The 17,101-nt window shown below is 39.1% G+C and overlaps 1 protein-coding gene across 12 annotated transcripts in view; it reads left to right on the top strand.

The window, feature by feature from the left end:
- The window catches only part of IKZF2 (IKAROS family zinc finger 2), a 270,987-nt gene that overhangs the window by 80,936 nt on the left and 172,950 nt on the right, over positions 1 to 17,101 (top strand). For 11 of the 12 annotated variants that reach the window (XM_070732188.1, XM_070732190.1, XM_070732182.1 and 8 more), the window contains one exon: positions 5,559 to 5,726. In XM_070732188.1, coding sequence (XP_070588289.1) covers positions 5,559 to 5,726 — 168 coding nt within the window. Of the gene's footprint in view, positions 1 to 3,988; positions 4,033 to 5,558; positions 5,727 to 17,101 lie in introns of those variants that run through there. The other variant, XM_070732191.1, reaches the window with a different exon arrangement.

The raw sequence follows: 17,101 nt of genomic DNA, 5'->3' as shown, positions 1-17,101 counted from the left end.
TTATGGGAACATAATCCTGATGTTAAATTTAGATTTTTTTAAAAAAAGAAAAAGAAATTCCAAAAGCCCACAAAGGATTAACAAGCAAAAACAGGAGAGAAATAGTGAAAGTGAGGAATATCCAGTCTAGAGCAAAATACAACCGCATATTTTCTTGAAAAGATTAAGAATGGCTCAGAGATAAATCATGTGCTTTATACTGTATATAGAAGACTGTGGGATCAATCTATGGTATTGCTTTTAAAAAAGATCCCAGATGGTAAGGGAAAACTTCCTGAGGGTTTGTAAAGTTGGTGCTATTTATAACACATAATGCTCAACTTAATACTCACCTCTAGTGCTTCATCACAATAATGTTGTTTCATGCTTTCAATAAAACATTTAATTGTTTGGATGTTTTTCTGTGGAGAGCAGTGTTATAAAGTAATTGTCACTAATGTAGCTGGATATAAAACATATGAATTCACTTTACAGCTGTTTCAAATGTTAGGTTGTGATCTACTGGCAGAGATAATTTGGACATTTTATACTTCAGGCACTTCAGCATTTTTCTAAAGTAACATTAGGATCTTTTAAAAAAAGATTATATAAGCAGTGTTTTTCTCAGAGCCATTACATTTCCTCTACTGAGGAATACTTTTTTGTTCTTTTTCAGAATAAAGCAGTGGTGCATCGACTATTGAGATGTTCTCAACCGTACAGAAATTATTTCTGTTTTGATGTAATTTTGTTCTCTGTTTTTGCTGACCTCAGGCATTGCTTAGAAGTTTTATCAAATGAAACCTTCCCTTTGTGGAAAAGTAGTTTACATGTTCAACTCTTTTAGTTTAATTTCAAAAAGAAAATGGTAGTTATTCCTAGGTAAAAAGGTAGAACTGTATTAATAGTATGATAATACCAAGCAAACTGATGGGCTGACAGGGTTGCTGGAGACAGTGATCTAAACATGCAGCAAAATGAAATATCCAAGTTTTGTAATGGTGGAATGAACTAGACTGCTTTCCTCTACAAAGAAGATACCGCATTATTTAAATTTAAGATTTTTTTAAATCCAACTGTTATCATTTTTATCAAAAACTCAATGTAATACCTAATTCTCCTAACTCCTATGTTCTTCACAATAACAATCCTGTGAGATGGGTTGGATTGAGAGTGGGTGACTGGCCCAAAGTTACCCAGCTGGATTTCATGCTTAAGGTAGGACTAGACCTCACAGTCTCCCATTTTCTAACCTGGCGCAATAACCACTAGATTATTTTCTTCTTGGAACTTTCTTCCTCATTCATTCCATAGCTAAGATTCTGTCTAACCTGCCAACTAGTAGTGGCTTGCTACCGGTTCGCCCCAGTTTCGCCCACTTGCTCAGACATAAAAAAAATGCTCTGTGTATGTGCAGAAGTGTTGTGTGCGCGCAAAGCATGCCTACACACACACACACACTCCCATTCCCAAACTGGTAGCAAAGGTAAGTGGAACCCTCTACTGCTGCCAACTTGTTTAGTTTTGCCAAAGTTTAGTTCTGGCTGCTGTCTGTTACCTAGGTACTCTTATCACCTTACTGAGCTGCAAGTGTATATAAATGTTTTGAAATATGATTGAAGGATTTCATAACTGACGTTACAGACACACACACTACATGAAAATATCTTGTAACAATATGGAAACAATTATGTTAATTACCTTTCATGCATACACGTACTGTATCTAGTTTTCTTTTTAGTCACTAGTTGCTTGCATATGAATCAACCTGGAAGAAATAAAATAAGCTTATTGCATATCCCTTGCCTGATCTCCTGGAAGGCTTTCTTTTTAAACTTGTGGTGTGATGTAACACTCCCTGTGTAAACAGAAGTAGGCAGTAATTGTGGTTATGAAATATAATTAGCTGCTGAGCTTCTGTTCTCTGGCACGATATTAATATACATCATGAATTATTTCTTAGTCTTTAATGAAATTGTTATACAAAATTCTTCAAATAAATTTTGATATATAGGGATTGATTGGGGCATAGCCATGGATATTGTGTCAATTACTTTAAAACATCCTTGGTAACAGAATAAACTATAATTTTGAATCCTTTTTCTGAACAGTGAAGTTCTTCCTAAGTTAAGGATATTAAATGGTTGTACCTTGAAAATCTGAAATAAACTCTAGTTGGTGGAGGGCAGCGCAAGAGAAAAAAAAAGGCAGTGTTTGCTTCTATTGCAGAAAACCACAAAAGCCCTCATGCCATGCAATGTACAGTATATCCTTCCTGCCTGATTTAGATCTACTGAGTAGGAGCTCCCTCTTTCTCTCAGCAATTGGTTTCACAGCCAAACTCTTGTTTTGTTGTTTCACTCTGCCTATTATTATTCAATGACCTGCACACTGAATAAAAAATATCTTTTTTCTTTCAAGTATTTCAGAGAACACGCTCAATTACTTCCATCTATCTTCATCAACCTAACCTGTCCCTGATTGTTCCTGATGCCCTTTCATGAAAGTTACCATTTATTTTCATTCTTCTTAACAATGTATTCAGACATGGTTATTCAAGTTTGAGTTTAACCAATTCAGAAAAAAAAGATTTATTACTTCTTGATATTTGGAAGTTACATTTGTTTTCCTTAAATAACGTGATGGCACTAGCTCATATCCCAGACAGTACTTTAGTACATTGCTTTGACAAGACTATCAGCTATTTTGTTCAGTAACAATAACAATAACAACAAAGTTGGAAGGGACCTTGGAGGTCTTCTAGTCCAACCCCCTGCTTAGGCAGGAAACCCTACACTACTTCAGACAGATGGTTATCCAACATCTTCTTAAAAACTTCCAGTGTTGGGACATTTACAACTTCTGGAGGCAAGTTGGTCCACTGATTAATTGTTCTGTCAGGAAATGTATCCTTAGTACTAAGTTGCTTCTCTCCTTGTTCAGCTTCCACCCATTGCTTCTTATTCTACCCTCAGGTGCTTTGGAGAATAGGTTAACTCCTTCTTTGTGGCAACTCCTCAGATATTGGAACACTGCTATTATGTCTCCCCTGGTCCTTGTTTTCATTAAACTAGCCATGCCCAGTTCTTGCAACCATTCTTCATATGTTTTAGCCTCCAGTCCCCTAATCATCTTTGTTGCTCTTCTCTGCACTTTTTCTAGAGTCTCAATATCCTTTTTGCATGGTGGTGACCAAAACTGGATGCAGTATTCCAAGTGTGGCCTTACCAAGGCCTTATAAAGTGTTATTAACACTTCATGTGATCTTGATTCTATCCCCCTGTTAATGCAGCCTAGAATTGTGTTGGCTTTTTTTGGCAGCTGCTGCACACTGCTGGCTCATATTTAAATGGTTGTCCACTAGGACTCCAAGATCCCTTTCACAGTTACTACTGTTGAGCAATGTACTGCTTATACTATACCTGTGCATTTTGTTTTTCTTGCCTAAATGTAGAACCTTACTTTTTTCACCAATAAATTTCATTTTGTTCGATAGCGCCCATTGTTCAATTTTGTCAAGATCCTTCTATATTTTGTGCCTATCTTCTGGAGTGTTGGCTATTCCTGTCAGTTTGGTGTCATCTGCAAATTTGATAAGTTCCCCATCTATCCCTTCGTCCAAGTCATTGAAGATGTTGAAGATTACTGGGCCTAAAACAGAGCCTTGGCGTACACCACTGCATACATTCCTCCATGTACATGTAGTTCCATTAAGCATGACATGTTGAGCGTGGTTGGTTAGCCAGTTTTGAATCCATCTGTTGGTGTTGCTGTCCATCCCACATTTTTCTACTTTATTTAGTAGTAGGTTATGGTCTATTTTGTCAAAAGTCTTACTGAGGTCCAAGTAAACCACATGGACAGCATTCCCCTGGTCCACTAATTTTGTCACTTTGTCAAAGAATGCTGTAAGATTAGTATGGCATGATCTGTTTTTGACAAACCCATGTTGGCTTTTGGTTATTACTTTGTTTGTTTCTAGGTGTTCGTTGATTCGTTGTTTGATTATCTTTTCCAAAATCTTCCCTGGAATGTTAGGATGCAGTTCCTCTGGTATGTGAGATTCATTCAAATAAAGTGACATTCCTTGATCAGGATTCTGTCTCAAATTTAATATTGTCCCTTTGCCCTATTTTATAATTTCCTAAAGAATGTGCCTTGTTTGATGTGATAGATTGAATTGAGTAATTCCAACTTTTCTTTGTTGCCTATTAGCATTATGCTGTCTACAATGAGCAGCTGATGTCTTGATTCTTTAATTTTCCTTTTGTCTTGAATGCATTCAAAGAAGCCCCTGATGATTTTGTCAGCATCCTTTACTAACTTTTAATTTATTCAATTTTTTGCTTTCCTGTGATGACTGTATAGTCCTGGACTACTACTTGTATTCTTTCTTCATAATATGACCTTTTAATATTCTACATGTGTCCTTTGAGAGGGAAATTGAAATATATAAGATCTTATATCTGGCCTTCAAAGCTAAATTAATCAAGTGTTTTACAATTAAATTAGAGAAACTGCTTTGTATCTGTCAAAGAGCAGCATGGCATATTTTTTCCTCTAACCATACAGCCCTTTGTGCAAAAACTGGCTACCTTCATATGAGTTTTTGGGTTTCAACTGTCAAGACAGGAAAGGCTTGAAACTCAGGAATGGCAAGTAGACATGTTAAGGCTATTAGTAGTCATATGAAAAGCTTAGCAGATAGTTGAATTAGAAATGTACGGGAACTTGATTTCTAAAATCAAAGTTTACAATTTAATTTGAATTCAAAAGAAGTGAAACTGCAATCTATTTTAAATTAGTATTAATTATATTTAATCTGGTACCTTAATCTGGTACAGTGTCAGATTGTATAGAAGTTACTTCACTGTTCCCTCATCAATATACCTAAATTATTTAAAATGAACAATAATGTAAACAACAATATTCTTTCCTGGTTGCAATGTTAACTGACTTGTTACATTATCAGTTACTTTATCGGTCACATTGCAGAAGAATGTTTTGACAGTTATAAATTGAGGATTCCCTCAGCTGCATTTTAGGTTTTTCTTTACCTGCAGATAGAGAAATGTATTTGGCCATGCTAACGTCTGCTTGAAATATGAAAGGCAATTTATCATTGGTGAAGCTTAAAATGTCTGTATACAGTTCTTATACTTACAATTTTAATTTTGTGGACATAATTTAATGCTTCATTGAAAGATGATTTTGTAGCCTTTTCTTGGACTCTGCAGGGTTGTATGAATATAGCATATCATTAGTCCGCCTAGCTGTTTCTGAGCTTTCCTTTTTCTACAGCTGACAACTGATCTTTCCTTAGCATAGCCCTTGCCTGATTCAAGTATTGGAATTTAATCTTAGATGCTTGCAATAACTGAATAATGAAATCATGGCGTTTGATTATCAGATAATGTGGTTTGAAAACAAAAGGCCAATCTAGTTGCTGTGAATTGGTCCCTTATTTTTCAGATGGTTGTAATATATGTTGAGGAAGAGGATTTTCAGCCAGTCTGGATGTTAATGATCTATCAATCAGTGTTTCTTAAGTGTTGTTTCTCTTCTTTCATCTCCTGCAGGTGAACGTCCCTTTCACTGTAATCAGTGTGGAGCTTCCTTCACCCAAAAGGGAAACCTACTGAGGCACATCAAATTACACTCTGGAGAAAAACCATTCAAATGTCCCTTTTGTAGCTATGCCTGCCGAAGAAGGGATGCTCTCACAGGACACCTCAGGACACACTCTGGTGAGTTTCTTGCATTTTTGCTTTTGGCACTAATGCCAGACTGAAGCCAACTCTACACAGCAGTCTTCTTTCCATCAGTTCTGTCCATCTGATCTACAAAGTCTCTGTGGATTGAATGTGCAGAGTCTGAGGCAGTGTGATTCGTAGCTCTGTGTTCTGAACTTGTTTCTAGGCTCAAATCTTGTCAACTCATGTGCTCTAACATTGAGTGTCCCTCAGAGCTCCATTGAAACTAACTATTACCTGAAAAGAAAGACTTAGTTCTTGTTTTCTAAGTACAGTACCCTAGTGCTATAAATGAAATTAAATCAAAACTGAATTGGGAATTAAATATTCTTCAAAATTCAGAATATTACCTTTTTATATTTTCACTTTCATAATTAAAATATTTTTTAATTATAACAAACAAATCTGTATGACAATAACTTTTTTAGTCCAAGATAATATAAAAGGTCACAAAATATTAAGCTGTTTTTTTAATTTCTATTTCCCCAAAACTCTATATCAGTGATGGCTAACCTTTTTTTCCTTGGATACTGAAAGAGCATGTGTGCGCACTATCGTGCATGTGTGAGTGCCCACACCCATAATTCAATCTCAGGAGAGTGAAAACAGCTTATCCCACCCCAGAGACTCTCTGGAGGCCAGAAACAGCCTTTTACCAACTTCTGGTGGGCCCAGGCTTGTGTTTTGCCCTTCCCAGACTCCAAAGGCTTCCTTGGAGTCAGGGGAGGGTAAAAACGCCTTCTCTTATTCCTCCCAGAGAGTCTCTGGAAGCCAGAAATGCCCTCACAGAGCCTTTGTGCAAGCCAAAAATCAGCTGGTCAGCACACACATACAGTTGGAGCTGAGCTAGGACAACGGCTCGCGTGCCAACAGATATGGCTGCACATGCCACTTATGGCACTTGGACCATAGGTTTGCCATCACTGCTCTATATAGTATAACTTTGTAAACTCTGATTACTACCTGCCATTTTTTAAAAAAGCATTTGAGATGGAAATTGATCCACAATTCTGCTTGATTTTTGCAAAATATTCCATGCTGATATATGAAATAAAAATGTTGGGCAGTTAACAATCTATCAGTGTTTAAAGTTTTTTTTTCCTCTGAGGAAAATGGAAGAGTTACAAATTGATGATATTATTATCTGGATGATTTGTAAAATTCAGTGAAAAAAATCAGATGATTGTGTGATAATTGCCTCTTTGACCATACTTCTAATACTTTACAAAGGAATTGGAATAAATTCTGCTTTCTCTGTTTGAGGAAAATACTATCCTCTTCTGATGAGACTCTGCCTTTTTAATTTGTTCTATCTTCAACTTCAAGATACTCTCAATTAATTTTACTTCACCTGAACAGAATTCTGTAAATCCAGGAAGCTGCTTTCATGCTATTAAGCTAAAGTTCAGTTAACGATACTGAAATCAGCTCACTTCAGTGGCATAGTGAGTTGATTCATACTATTACTCATACTATTGCTTTAGTTGTTTATTTTTTTAATAGATTAAACCTACAGAAGTGCTTATATCAACAGGCCTATTTTAAGTTAATATTTTGTTTGTCATTTGCTTCTGAGCTAATACACATGAATTAAGTTGGGAAGTTCTAAGAGAGTTCTGATTAATGTTAATTTCAACAAGTAAAATGGAACTAGGACAACAGGTATGAAATTTGCTTATCATTGGAAGTTCTGAAGAAGCATAGCTTTAGAGTACTTGTTTAGTGTATCTACATGGTAGTCATATTCTCTGAAGTGATTTGAAAATGAGTATGACAAAACTCAAGGTTCTTTCAAGCTCTTTTAATATACTGATTTTTGAGAACAAAGTTCTCAGCTGATAACCCACTATTTGTAACCCACTCATTACTTTGTAATGAGAAAGCAATATTAAAAAACAAACAAATGATACATTACTAAAGTCACAGAACTCAGCAACTATTAAAGAAACTTGGTATCATCCAGGAGATAAAATCATGATGTTTCTGATCAGTTATTTATAGATTATTGCTGTTCTTTCAAGTACCTAATGAAAATTAAAGCATTGTAAAATAAAGAAATTCTACCAGGAATATAATTTGGCACTATTATTGCTACATACAAGGCCAGATGCAAGAAGGACAAGTTCTTCAAAGTGGAAATTTGACTGGCTTGAGGCAGGTTTTTCCACAGAAAATGTTAAGATATTTGAGCTACAAGAGAGACAAAGATGAACCTCAGGAACTCTTGAGAGTAATTAATGGGGGGAAGTATGCTACCCTACAGAACAGTAAGAAACTTACAGGGGGTGGGCAAAAAAATGGAAACACCTTGAAAAATCATCAAAATATCTTTTAATATGGTGTTGATCCACCTTTTGCGGCAAATACAGTTTCAATTCTCTGAGGTATTGATTCATAATGTTTCCAAAGGAATTTTAGCCCATTCTTCAGTTAAAGCACCCTCCAGTTCTTTTAGAGACAATGGTGGTGGAAATCAACTTCTTACTTGAATCTCTAAAATCGACCATAAATGCTCAATAATTTATTTATTTATTTATTTATTGGATTTGTATGCCGCCCCTCTCCAGAGACTCGGGGCGGCTAACAGCGACAATAAAACAGTGTACAATAGTAATTTGGTATTGATGATTAAAAATCAATTAATATAAAAACCAAACATACATACATACATACCATGCATAGAATTGTAAAGGCCTAGGGGGAAAGAGGATCTCAATTCCCCTATGCCTGGCGGCAGAGGTGGGTTTTAAGTTGTTTACGAAAGGCAAGGAGGGTGGGGGCAGTTCTAATCTCTGGGGGGAGTTGGTTCCAGAGGGCTGGGGCCACCACAGAGAAGGCTCTTCCCCTGGGTCCCGCCAGGCGACATTGCTTAGTTGACGGGACCCGGAGAAGATCCACTCTGTGGGACCTAACTGGTCGCTGGGATTCATGCAGCAGAAGGCGGTCCCTGAGGTAATCTGGTCCGGTGCCATGAAGGGCTTTATAGGTCATAACCAACACTTTGAATTGTGACTGGAAACTGATCGGCAACCAATGCAGACTGTGGAGTGTTGGTGTAACATGGGCATATTTGGGAAAGCCCATGATTGCTCTCGCAGCTGCATTCTGCACGATCTGAAGTTTCCGAACATTTTTCAAAGGTAGCCCCATGTAGAGAGCATTACAGTAGTCAAGCCTCGATGTGATGAGGGCATGAGTGACTGTGAGCAGTGACTCCCGGTCCAAGTAGGGTCGCAACTGGTGCACAAGGCGAACCTGGGCAAACGTCCCCCTCGCCACAGCTGAAAGATGTTTCTCTAATGTCAGCTGTGGATCGAGGAGGACGCCCAAGTTGCGAACCTTCTCTGAGGGGGCCAGTGATTCTCCCCCCAGGGTAATGGATGGACAGATGGAGTTGTCCTTGGGAGGTAAGATCCACAGCCACTCCGTCTTGTCTGGGTTGAGTTTGAGCTTGTTGACACTCATCCAGGCCCTAACATCCTCCAGGCACCGGCCCATCACTTCCATAATGTTGAGGTATGGTGATTGTGGTGGCCAGATGAGATCCTGAACTTCATTAGAATGTTCCTCGTGCCATTCTTTAACACCTCTTGCTCTATGGACTGGTGCATTATCATCTTGAAAGATGGCATCCTGCTCTGGAAACAATTCTTGAACCATAGGATGAATTTGATCAGCCAAAATTCCTAAATAATGATGGCTGTTAATTCTTCCATGAACGGAAATCATTGGCCCGGCGGATTTCCAAGAAATAGCACCCCAGATCATCACTGAACCCCCGCCATGTTTGACGGTTGGGAGAAGGCAGTCTGGATGAAATGATTCTTTTGGCTGTCTCCATCATCAAATCATATTTTGCCACTGCTTGAGGGACCATTTCTGGTGGTTTCTACACCACTCTAAATGCTTTAAAATATTTGTCTTTGAGAGCAGAGGTTTTCTAATTGCAGCTCTTCCGTGGAATCCAGATTTGTGAAGTTCCCTTCAAACAGTTTTTGTGGAAACGGGTTCTGTACATGTCTATTGAACTCTGAAGTGATTTTAGGAGCTGTGGTCTTGCGGTCCGCTGTAACAATTCTGATGGTCTCTCTCAGACAACTTCGACTTTCGACCAGACCTGTTTTTGGCTGAGGACATTTTCCCTTCTCTTTTGAGACATTACCGCTTGAAACGCCAAACATTCGGGCACTTTCGCCAAACATTCGGGCACTAGTGCCTGCCATTCGAGCACCAACAATTTGGCAATTCTTTGAAAGTCTGAGAGGTCTGCCATTTGTAGTAGGTTATAACCAATTTCCTTAAATTTCTGTAAAAAAAAGAGGATAGTTTTAAAAAACCATATCAAATAACAGAATTTAAAAAACAAAAAAAATTAAAATATGCCAAGTTTTGATTGATTTGAGCATGTTCAAACATTATGATGCCAAAAAGTCAAGTGTTTCAATTTTTTGTGCTCCTTGACACCCCACCTCTGGACTGCGGTGTTTTTGCGATGCTGCGATTTCGTTGAGGCTTCCCTCACTGGGAAACCCCACCTCCGGACTTCCGTTGCCAGTGAAGCGCCAGTTTTTGCAATGCTGGGATTCCCCTGCTGGGATTCCCTTGCAGCACCGCCAAAATGCGGAAGTCCAGAGGTGGGGTTTCCCATGAAGGGGAGCCTCAGGGAAATCCCAGCAGCAGAAAAATAGGCGCTTTGCTGGCAATGGAAGGTCCGGAGGTGGGGTTTCCCAGCGGCAGCGGGTTCGTAAGGTGAAAATAGTTCGGAAGAAGAGGCAAAAAAATCTTAAACCCCAGGTTCGTATCTCGAAAAGTTCATATGACGAGCACTGTTCCCTGTAAGCTGCGCATGCGTGCATGCACGCACCCCAAAATACCCCCCACGGAGCCGGGCGTTGGAGTTGGGGGCAGGGAGTGACAAAAGTGCGGAGGCGCTGCGCGCGCTCCCCATCCCCAACTGAGGAGGTGCCGGCAGTAGAGATGGGTGGAAGGAAAGGGAACCGCGGCCACCCCCGCTTCCCCACATTGCCTCCGGCCCCCTCGCGCTCCTGGCCTCTTGCCGCTGCCCCCCGCCTGCCTGATCTGCCCCCTCTCTGGCTTTCTCCACCTCTCACCTTGGGGCACAACTCCTCCCGCGGCGGTGGTTGCTGCGGCTTCTCCTCCTCATCCGCGCTCCCAGCCAGAGGGCTGTGAGAGGGTTTTTTCCACGCGCTTCGGGAATGCCCGCCCCACCCCTCTCGCAGCCCCTTCGCTGGGAGCGCTTTCGTCCCGAGCTTTCAGCAGGGGGGCTGCAGTAGAGGCAGGACACGCATTCCCGAAACACTCGGAGAAAGCACACTTGCAGCCCCCTCACTGAGAGAGAGAGAGAGAGAGAGAGAGAGCAACAGACCGAGCAAGATGGAAAGAGAGGGGGAGAGAGAAAGTAAGTGAGAAAGAGAGAGAGAGAAAGATGGGGGAGAGAGAGATAGCAAGAGAGAGAACAAGAGAGAGAAAGAAAGCAAGAGAGAAAGAGTGAGAGAGAGAAAGAGAGAGAGCGTGCAACAGACAGAGTGAGATAGAAAGAGAGGGAGAGAGAAAGTGAGAAAAAGGGAGAGAGAGCAAGAGGGGGAGAGAGAAAGAGAGAGAAATGACTCTTGATTTAAAGCGTATGGTAAAAAGCACCCAAATAATAAGAAAGAAAAAAGAAACCCAGCCTTGTGTGTATGTGTGTGTGTGTGTGTGTGTGTGTGTGTATGAACTCTTGAACCATTTCCAATAGCCCTCACCTGTTATTGAAAATGGTTCAAGAGTTCACATACACACACACACACAAGGGGGGAGGAAACAGGGATGGAAAAAGAGGAGAAGATAGTAATAATAGTAATAGATTTTGGTTTTGGTTTTTTATTAATTTCTTTTAATAAAAAAGAAGGGAATTTTTTTCTTATTTATTTATACATACATACATACATACATACATACATACATACATACATACATACATACATACTTCTATGCCGCCCAGTCCCAAAGGGACTGCCGCTCAGACAGTATACTTTTCCACCCACACTGAAAAAAAAGTAGAGGGAAGATTGATGACAAGGGGTTCGTAAGACGAGGTATCACTGTATTTGGATCATCTGCCAAAATCCCAACCATAAAGTGTTTCAGCAATTATTAAACCTGCTGGTTTAGGGATTCAGTTAGCTAGTTACCACTATATATTTCAATTTTGAGCAGGATCATCTCACCAATTTTGGCTAAGCTACCAAAAGCTCCGGAGGTCCTCTTGAACACAATAGAAGAATTCAGAGTACTGGAAAATCTGTTAGTGTCCTTTCAAGATCTCCACTGTCACTAAGTCTTCCCATGACGATTTCCAAACTTTAGCCTGCATCAAATATTTTACAAGATTCAGAATAACCCTGCTTGTCACTCATTTTATAAGAAGTGCAACCATCTTGGCTATTCTCAACACTAATGCCATCCTAGGGGACAACATTTCCAATATATCTTTCATATTTTCTTCCATAAAGCACTCTCAAATTAACTTTTATGCCTCATCTGAAGCATGTTTCAGTATGAAGATCCTACAGAGCATGGAAAGAGATATAGATAAATTTTTACTCCTAGGAATAGCTATAATGTCTCCAAGTTGGCATCTTGATTCTGCTATAGAAAAAGAATACTGTATATAGGATTTGCTATGAAGATCATTTTTCTACCATAGATTCACGTCATCCACCCATCAAAGAATAAGAAAAAATTCGGAGGTTATTCTCTGGGCCTCTTTTAGTATTGTCATGTAGTCCCTCTTTCTCAAGTTCTAGTTCCCTGAGCAATCTTTCTGATTTAACCTTCCAAGACAAAGCAAGGAGCTATCTACTACTATAGATGTCAGAATGTTGGAACCCCTTTTTCGCTGTGCTTCTGAAGCAAGTGGGCAGAAGGATATTCCTACCTCAGAATGTACTTTCTGTGCTGTAGGAAATGAGTCTTTGTGGTAAGTCCAGTGTAACATTGTGCAACAGTTTCCAGAGCTACTGTTACAAAGAGTTTCATTTTTTATTTTCACTTCTATAAAACAAATTCAGAAACTTCCAAATGTTTTCTCTAAACCATTCCTACTTTCCCCTATTGTGGATTAGAACTGAAGAATTTTCTCACCTGAAACTGCTTTGGTGTCCATTTATTCACTGGGATTGGATAACTGCATTTAGAATTACATTTAGATAACTATATTTAGAACTACATAGACTTCTGTAAAGTCTTCGACTTAGTAGTTCATGATAAACTACTTCTAAAACTGAAACCCTACAACATCTCTGGACCCCTATATGACTGGATAACTGTGTTCCTGTCAAACAGACAAGTGGTCAAAATAGGGATACCCTATCAAATCCCATTCCTGTTAACAGCAGTGTACCCCAACGTAGCGTACTAGGGCCAACAATCTTTATACTCTATATTAAATTACCTTTGTGATCAAAAGTGATCCTCAGAGAGGGGCGGCATATAAATACAATAAATAAATAAATTACAAGTGACTACATTCTCTTTGCTGATGACGTAAACACCACTGACAACACTGCTACCCTCCAAATTTGGCCTTGACTTTGTGTCAGAATGGTCAAATATCTGGCAGCTACAAATCTCAATCAGTCACAGCAACAATATCGCCAAAAGGCTTCAAGAGTTGTTAACCTAATCGTACATAGCTTCTTCTCCGGTAATCTCACACTACTAACCAAAGCATACAAAATATTTGCCAGACTGACCCTTGAATATAGCTCATCTGTCTGGAACCCACACTGCATATCGGACATAAATATATTAGAAAATGCCCAGAAAAGAGCCCTCCACCACCCTCCTCTACGCAACCAGACTTGAAATCCTGGATTAGAAAGCTTAGAACTATGCCACCTTTGGCATGACAAAAGCATAGCTCATAAAATTATCTGCTACTATGTCCTTCCTGTCAATGACTTTTTCAACTTCAACCACAACAATACACAAGCACACAACAGATACAGATTCAAAGTGAACCCGCTCCAAACTTGACTGTAGATAATAAGACTTTAGCAACAGAGTGGTTAATGTCTGAAAGTCACTACCTGACTCTCTGGTTTCATCACCTAACCCCCCAAAACTTTACCCTTAGACTGTCCACTGTTGACCCCACCCGATTCCTAAGATGGCAGTAAAGGGCATGCATAAGCGCACCAGCATACTTACCATCCCTGTCCCAATGTTCTCTCTTATCAGTACTCATGTATATAAACTAAGCTGTACCTATGTATATTATTAATAGTACTTGACAAATAAATAAAAAATAAATAAATGTAGTTGCCACCAACTTTTAGCTACACATATTATTCTTTCATACTGTAGTATTAAAGTTGATGCTTGGAATAAATTTCCAGCAGACGTGGTTGGTAAATCCACAGTAACTGAATTTAAACATGTCTAGGATAAACATATATCCATCCTAAGATAAAATACAGGAAATAATATAAGGGCAGACTAGATGGACCATGAGATCTTTTTCTGCTATCAATCTTCTATGTTTCTATGTAATGCTAACATTATACTGTAGGCGCTCCTTTATTATCAAAGTTTACAATGCCAGACTAATCATACTGCATTCTTTGACAAAGTGACAAAATTAGTGGACCAGGGGAATACTGTAGATATAATTTACTTGGATTTCAGTAAGGCATTTGATAAAGTAGACAACGACCTACTACTAGATAAAGTAGAAAAATGTGGGTTAGACAGCAATACCACTAAAATTGGCTGACCAACCACACTGAACATGTAGTGCTCAATGGAACTGCATTTATATGGAGGGAATACTTCCCTCCATATAAATCCAAGGCTCTGTTTTTGGCCCAGTAGTCTTCAACATCTTCATCAAGGACTTGGATGAGGGGATAGATGGGGAACTCATCAAATTTGCAGATGAAACCAAACTGGCAGGAATAGCCAACACTCCAGAAGATAGGCTCAAGATACAGAAGGATCTTGACAGATTTGAATATTGGGCACTATCTAACAAAATGAAATTTATTGGGAAAAAAATAAGGTTCTACATTTAAGCAAGAAAAACAAAATGCACAGGTATAGTATATGTGATACCTTGCTTAACAGTAGTTTGCGGAGAGGGGCGGCATATAAATCCAATAAATCTAATCTAGTAACTGTGAGAAGGATCTTGGAAACCTAGTGGACAACCATTTAAATGCGAGCCAACAGTGTGCAGCAGCTGCCAAAATAGCCAACACAGTTCTAGACTGCATTAACAGGGGGATAGAATCATTCATTTCATTTCACTTTCATTTTCATTTGGTCGGATTTCTAGGCAGCCCTTCTCCAGAGACTCAGGATATCAACAATATCAAGATCACATGAAGTGTTAATACCACTTTATAATCATTTGGTAAGGCCACGCTTGGAATATTGCATTCAGTTTTTCATACTGTTTTGGTCACCACAATGCAAAAAGAATGTTGAGACTCTAGAAAGAGTCCAAAGAAGAGCAAAAAAAATGATTAGAGGACTGGAGGCTAAAACATATGAAAAACAATTGCAGGAACTGGATATGTTTTGTTTAATGAAAAAAGGACTAGGGGAGGCATGATAGCAGTATTCCAATATCTCAGGGGTTGCCACAAAGAAGGGGGAGTCAAACTATTCTCCAAAGTACCTGAGAGTAGAACAAGAAGCAATGGGTGGTAACTAATCAAGGAGAGAAGCAGAACCAAGGATAAATTTCCTGACAGTTAGAACCATTAATCCATGGAACAGCTTGCCTCCAGAAGTTGTGAATGCTCCAACAAAGTTTTTAAGAAGATGTTGGATAACCATTTGTCTGAAGTTGGTCCCTTCCAACTTTGTTATTCTATTCTATTCTAAAGTAATATTGTGGAAATAGTTCCACAATAAAAGCAGGAAGGCAACAATATATTTTAAAGAGCTATGGGTACTTGTTGAACCATGTTGTGCAATTTTCTGATAGGATTAAAGGTTAAAGGTATATCTATATTGTTCTCCATAAACTTTCTTACACTTCCTTGTATATCAGACAAAAGCTATTTCTATATTAACTATTTAATACCAGATCAGTGAGTCATGCTTTGGTGGAGAGAACTGGTTTATAAAGTTGTCATTAAATAAATAATAACTAATTTTGGAAGAGATTATTATTTGATTCCTAATACAATCTTCTGCCTGCATGTATGAGTGTACTTCTGATTTCCCTTTCAGAGGATTATTGCTTGATATGATTGAAGAGATCAGTAGCTTAGTTGAAAATAAGATAAGGCTTTGTAAGTATGAAGCCAAACCTTCTGACAGGAGAAACTTTACAATCAAAACTGGAAGAAGACAATGTAATATATGTATCTGTATTGTTTCCACAAAAATTGTGACTTTGGACAAATCTGGGTGGCATGTGATGAGGCATCCAGGTTGAAAGGCACTTAAGTGATTACTGAAGAACAACACCAACATTTGACAAATGGAACTGGACACTCCCAGACCAAAACCACAAGGAAGCTAGCACCAATATTGAAAGAGGAGTTTTCCCTTTTGCCAGACTACATAAAGCTGGAACATGGAATGAGAGAATCATGAACCAAGGCAAACTTGAAATTGTCAGTTGAAAAAGAGAGGCTAGAAAGCAAAAGAGCTGCCTGCCAGATTGATTTGGCTTGTGTGGGGTGGAGTCCCTCTGCCAAGCACTTTTCACTTTTAGGCTGACTGAAAAAGGTCTTAAAAGCCAAATAGAAATTTAAGCTTAGATTTTGGGGCTAGTCCGCAAGAAGAAGCCAGGCTGGCAGCGGCTTGCAACTTTCTTTGCTAACTTCCCTGCTGACTTTCTGGGTTAGCCAGCAGTGAAGATCAAAAATGACATTATCATGAGTTGCAGAACACTTAGTAACCCATTGTCAATGTGAACAGGTTGCCAAGGACCCGTGTTGCCATTTGCCATTCTGTCTTAAGCCCATAACTGTTCAATAGTTTCATAAATGATCTAGATGAGTAGATATAACTCATCAAAACTCGTTTAAATTTGCAGATGACATCAAGCTGGGGGGGGGGGAGGAATTCCCACCACTTTGGAAGATATAGTCAAGATCCAAAAGTATCTTGAGGGACTGGAAAATCACACCCTATCTAACAAGATTCATTTCAATTGTAAGAAATATAAGGTCTGGCACTTGGGCAGGAAAAATCAAATGCATAGGTACAGAGTACCTGCTCAGTAATTGTGAAAGGAACATAGGAGTCCTAGTGTCTGCATACCTCCTAGAAACCAATTAGATCACACAGGTCCCACATCGACTAGGCAATGCAGGTCGGCGGGCCCGCAAGGAAGGGCCTTCTCTGTG

Source organism: Erythrolamprus reginae, chromosome 1 (assembly GCF_031021105.1).
Source record: "Erythrolamprus reginae isolate rEryReg1 chromosome 1, rEryReg1.hap1, whole genome shotgun sequence".
NCBI classification, from domain to species: Eukaryota; Metazoa; Chordata; class Lepidosauria; order Squamata; family Dipsadidae; genus Erythrolamprus; species Erythrolamprus reginae.
This window is presented reverse-complemented; position numbering and strand designations above follow the sequence as displayed.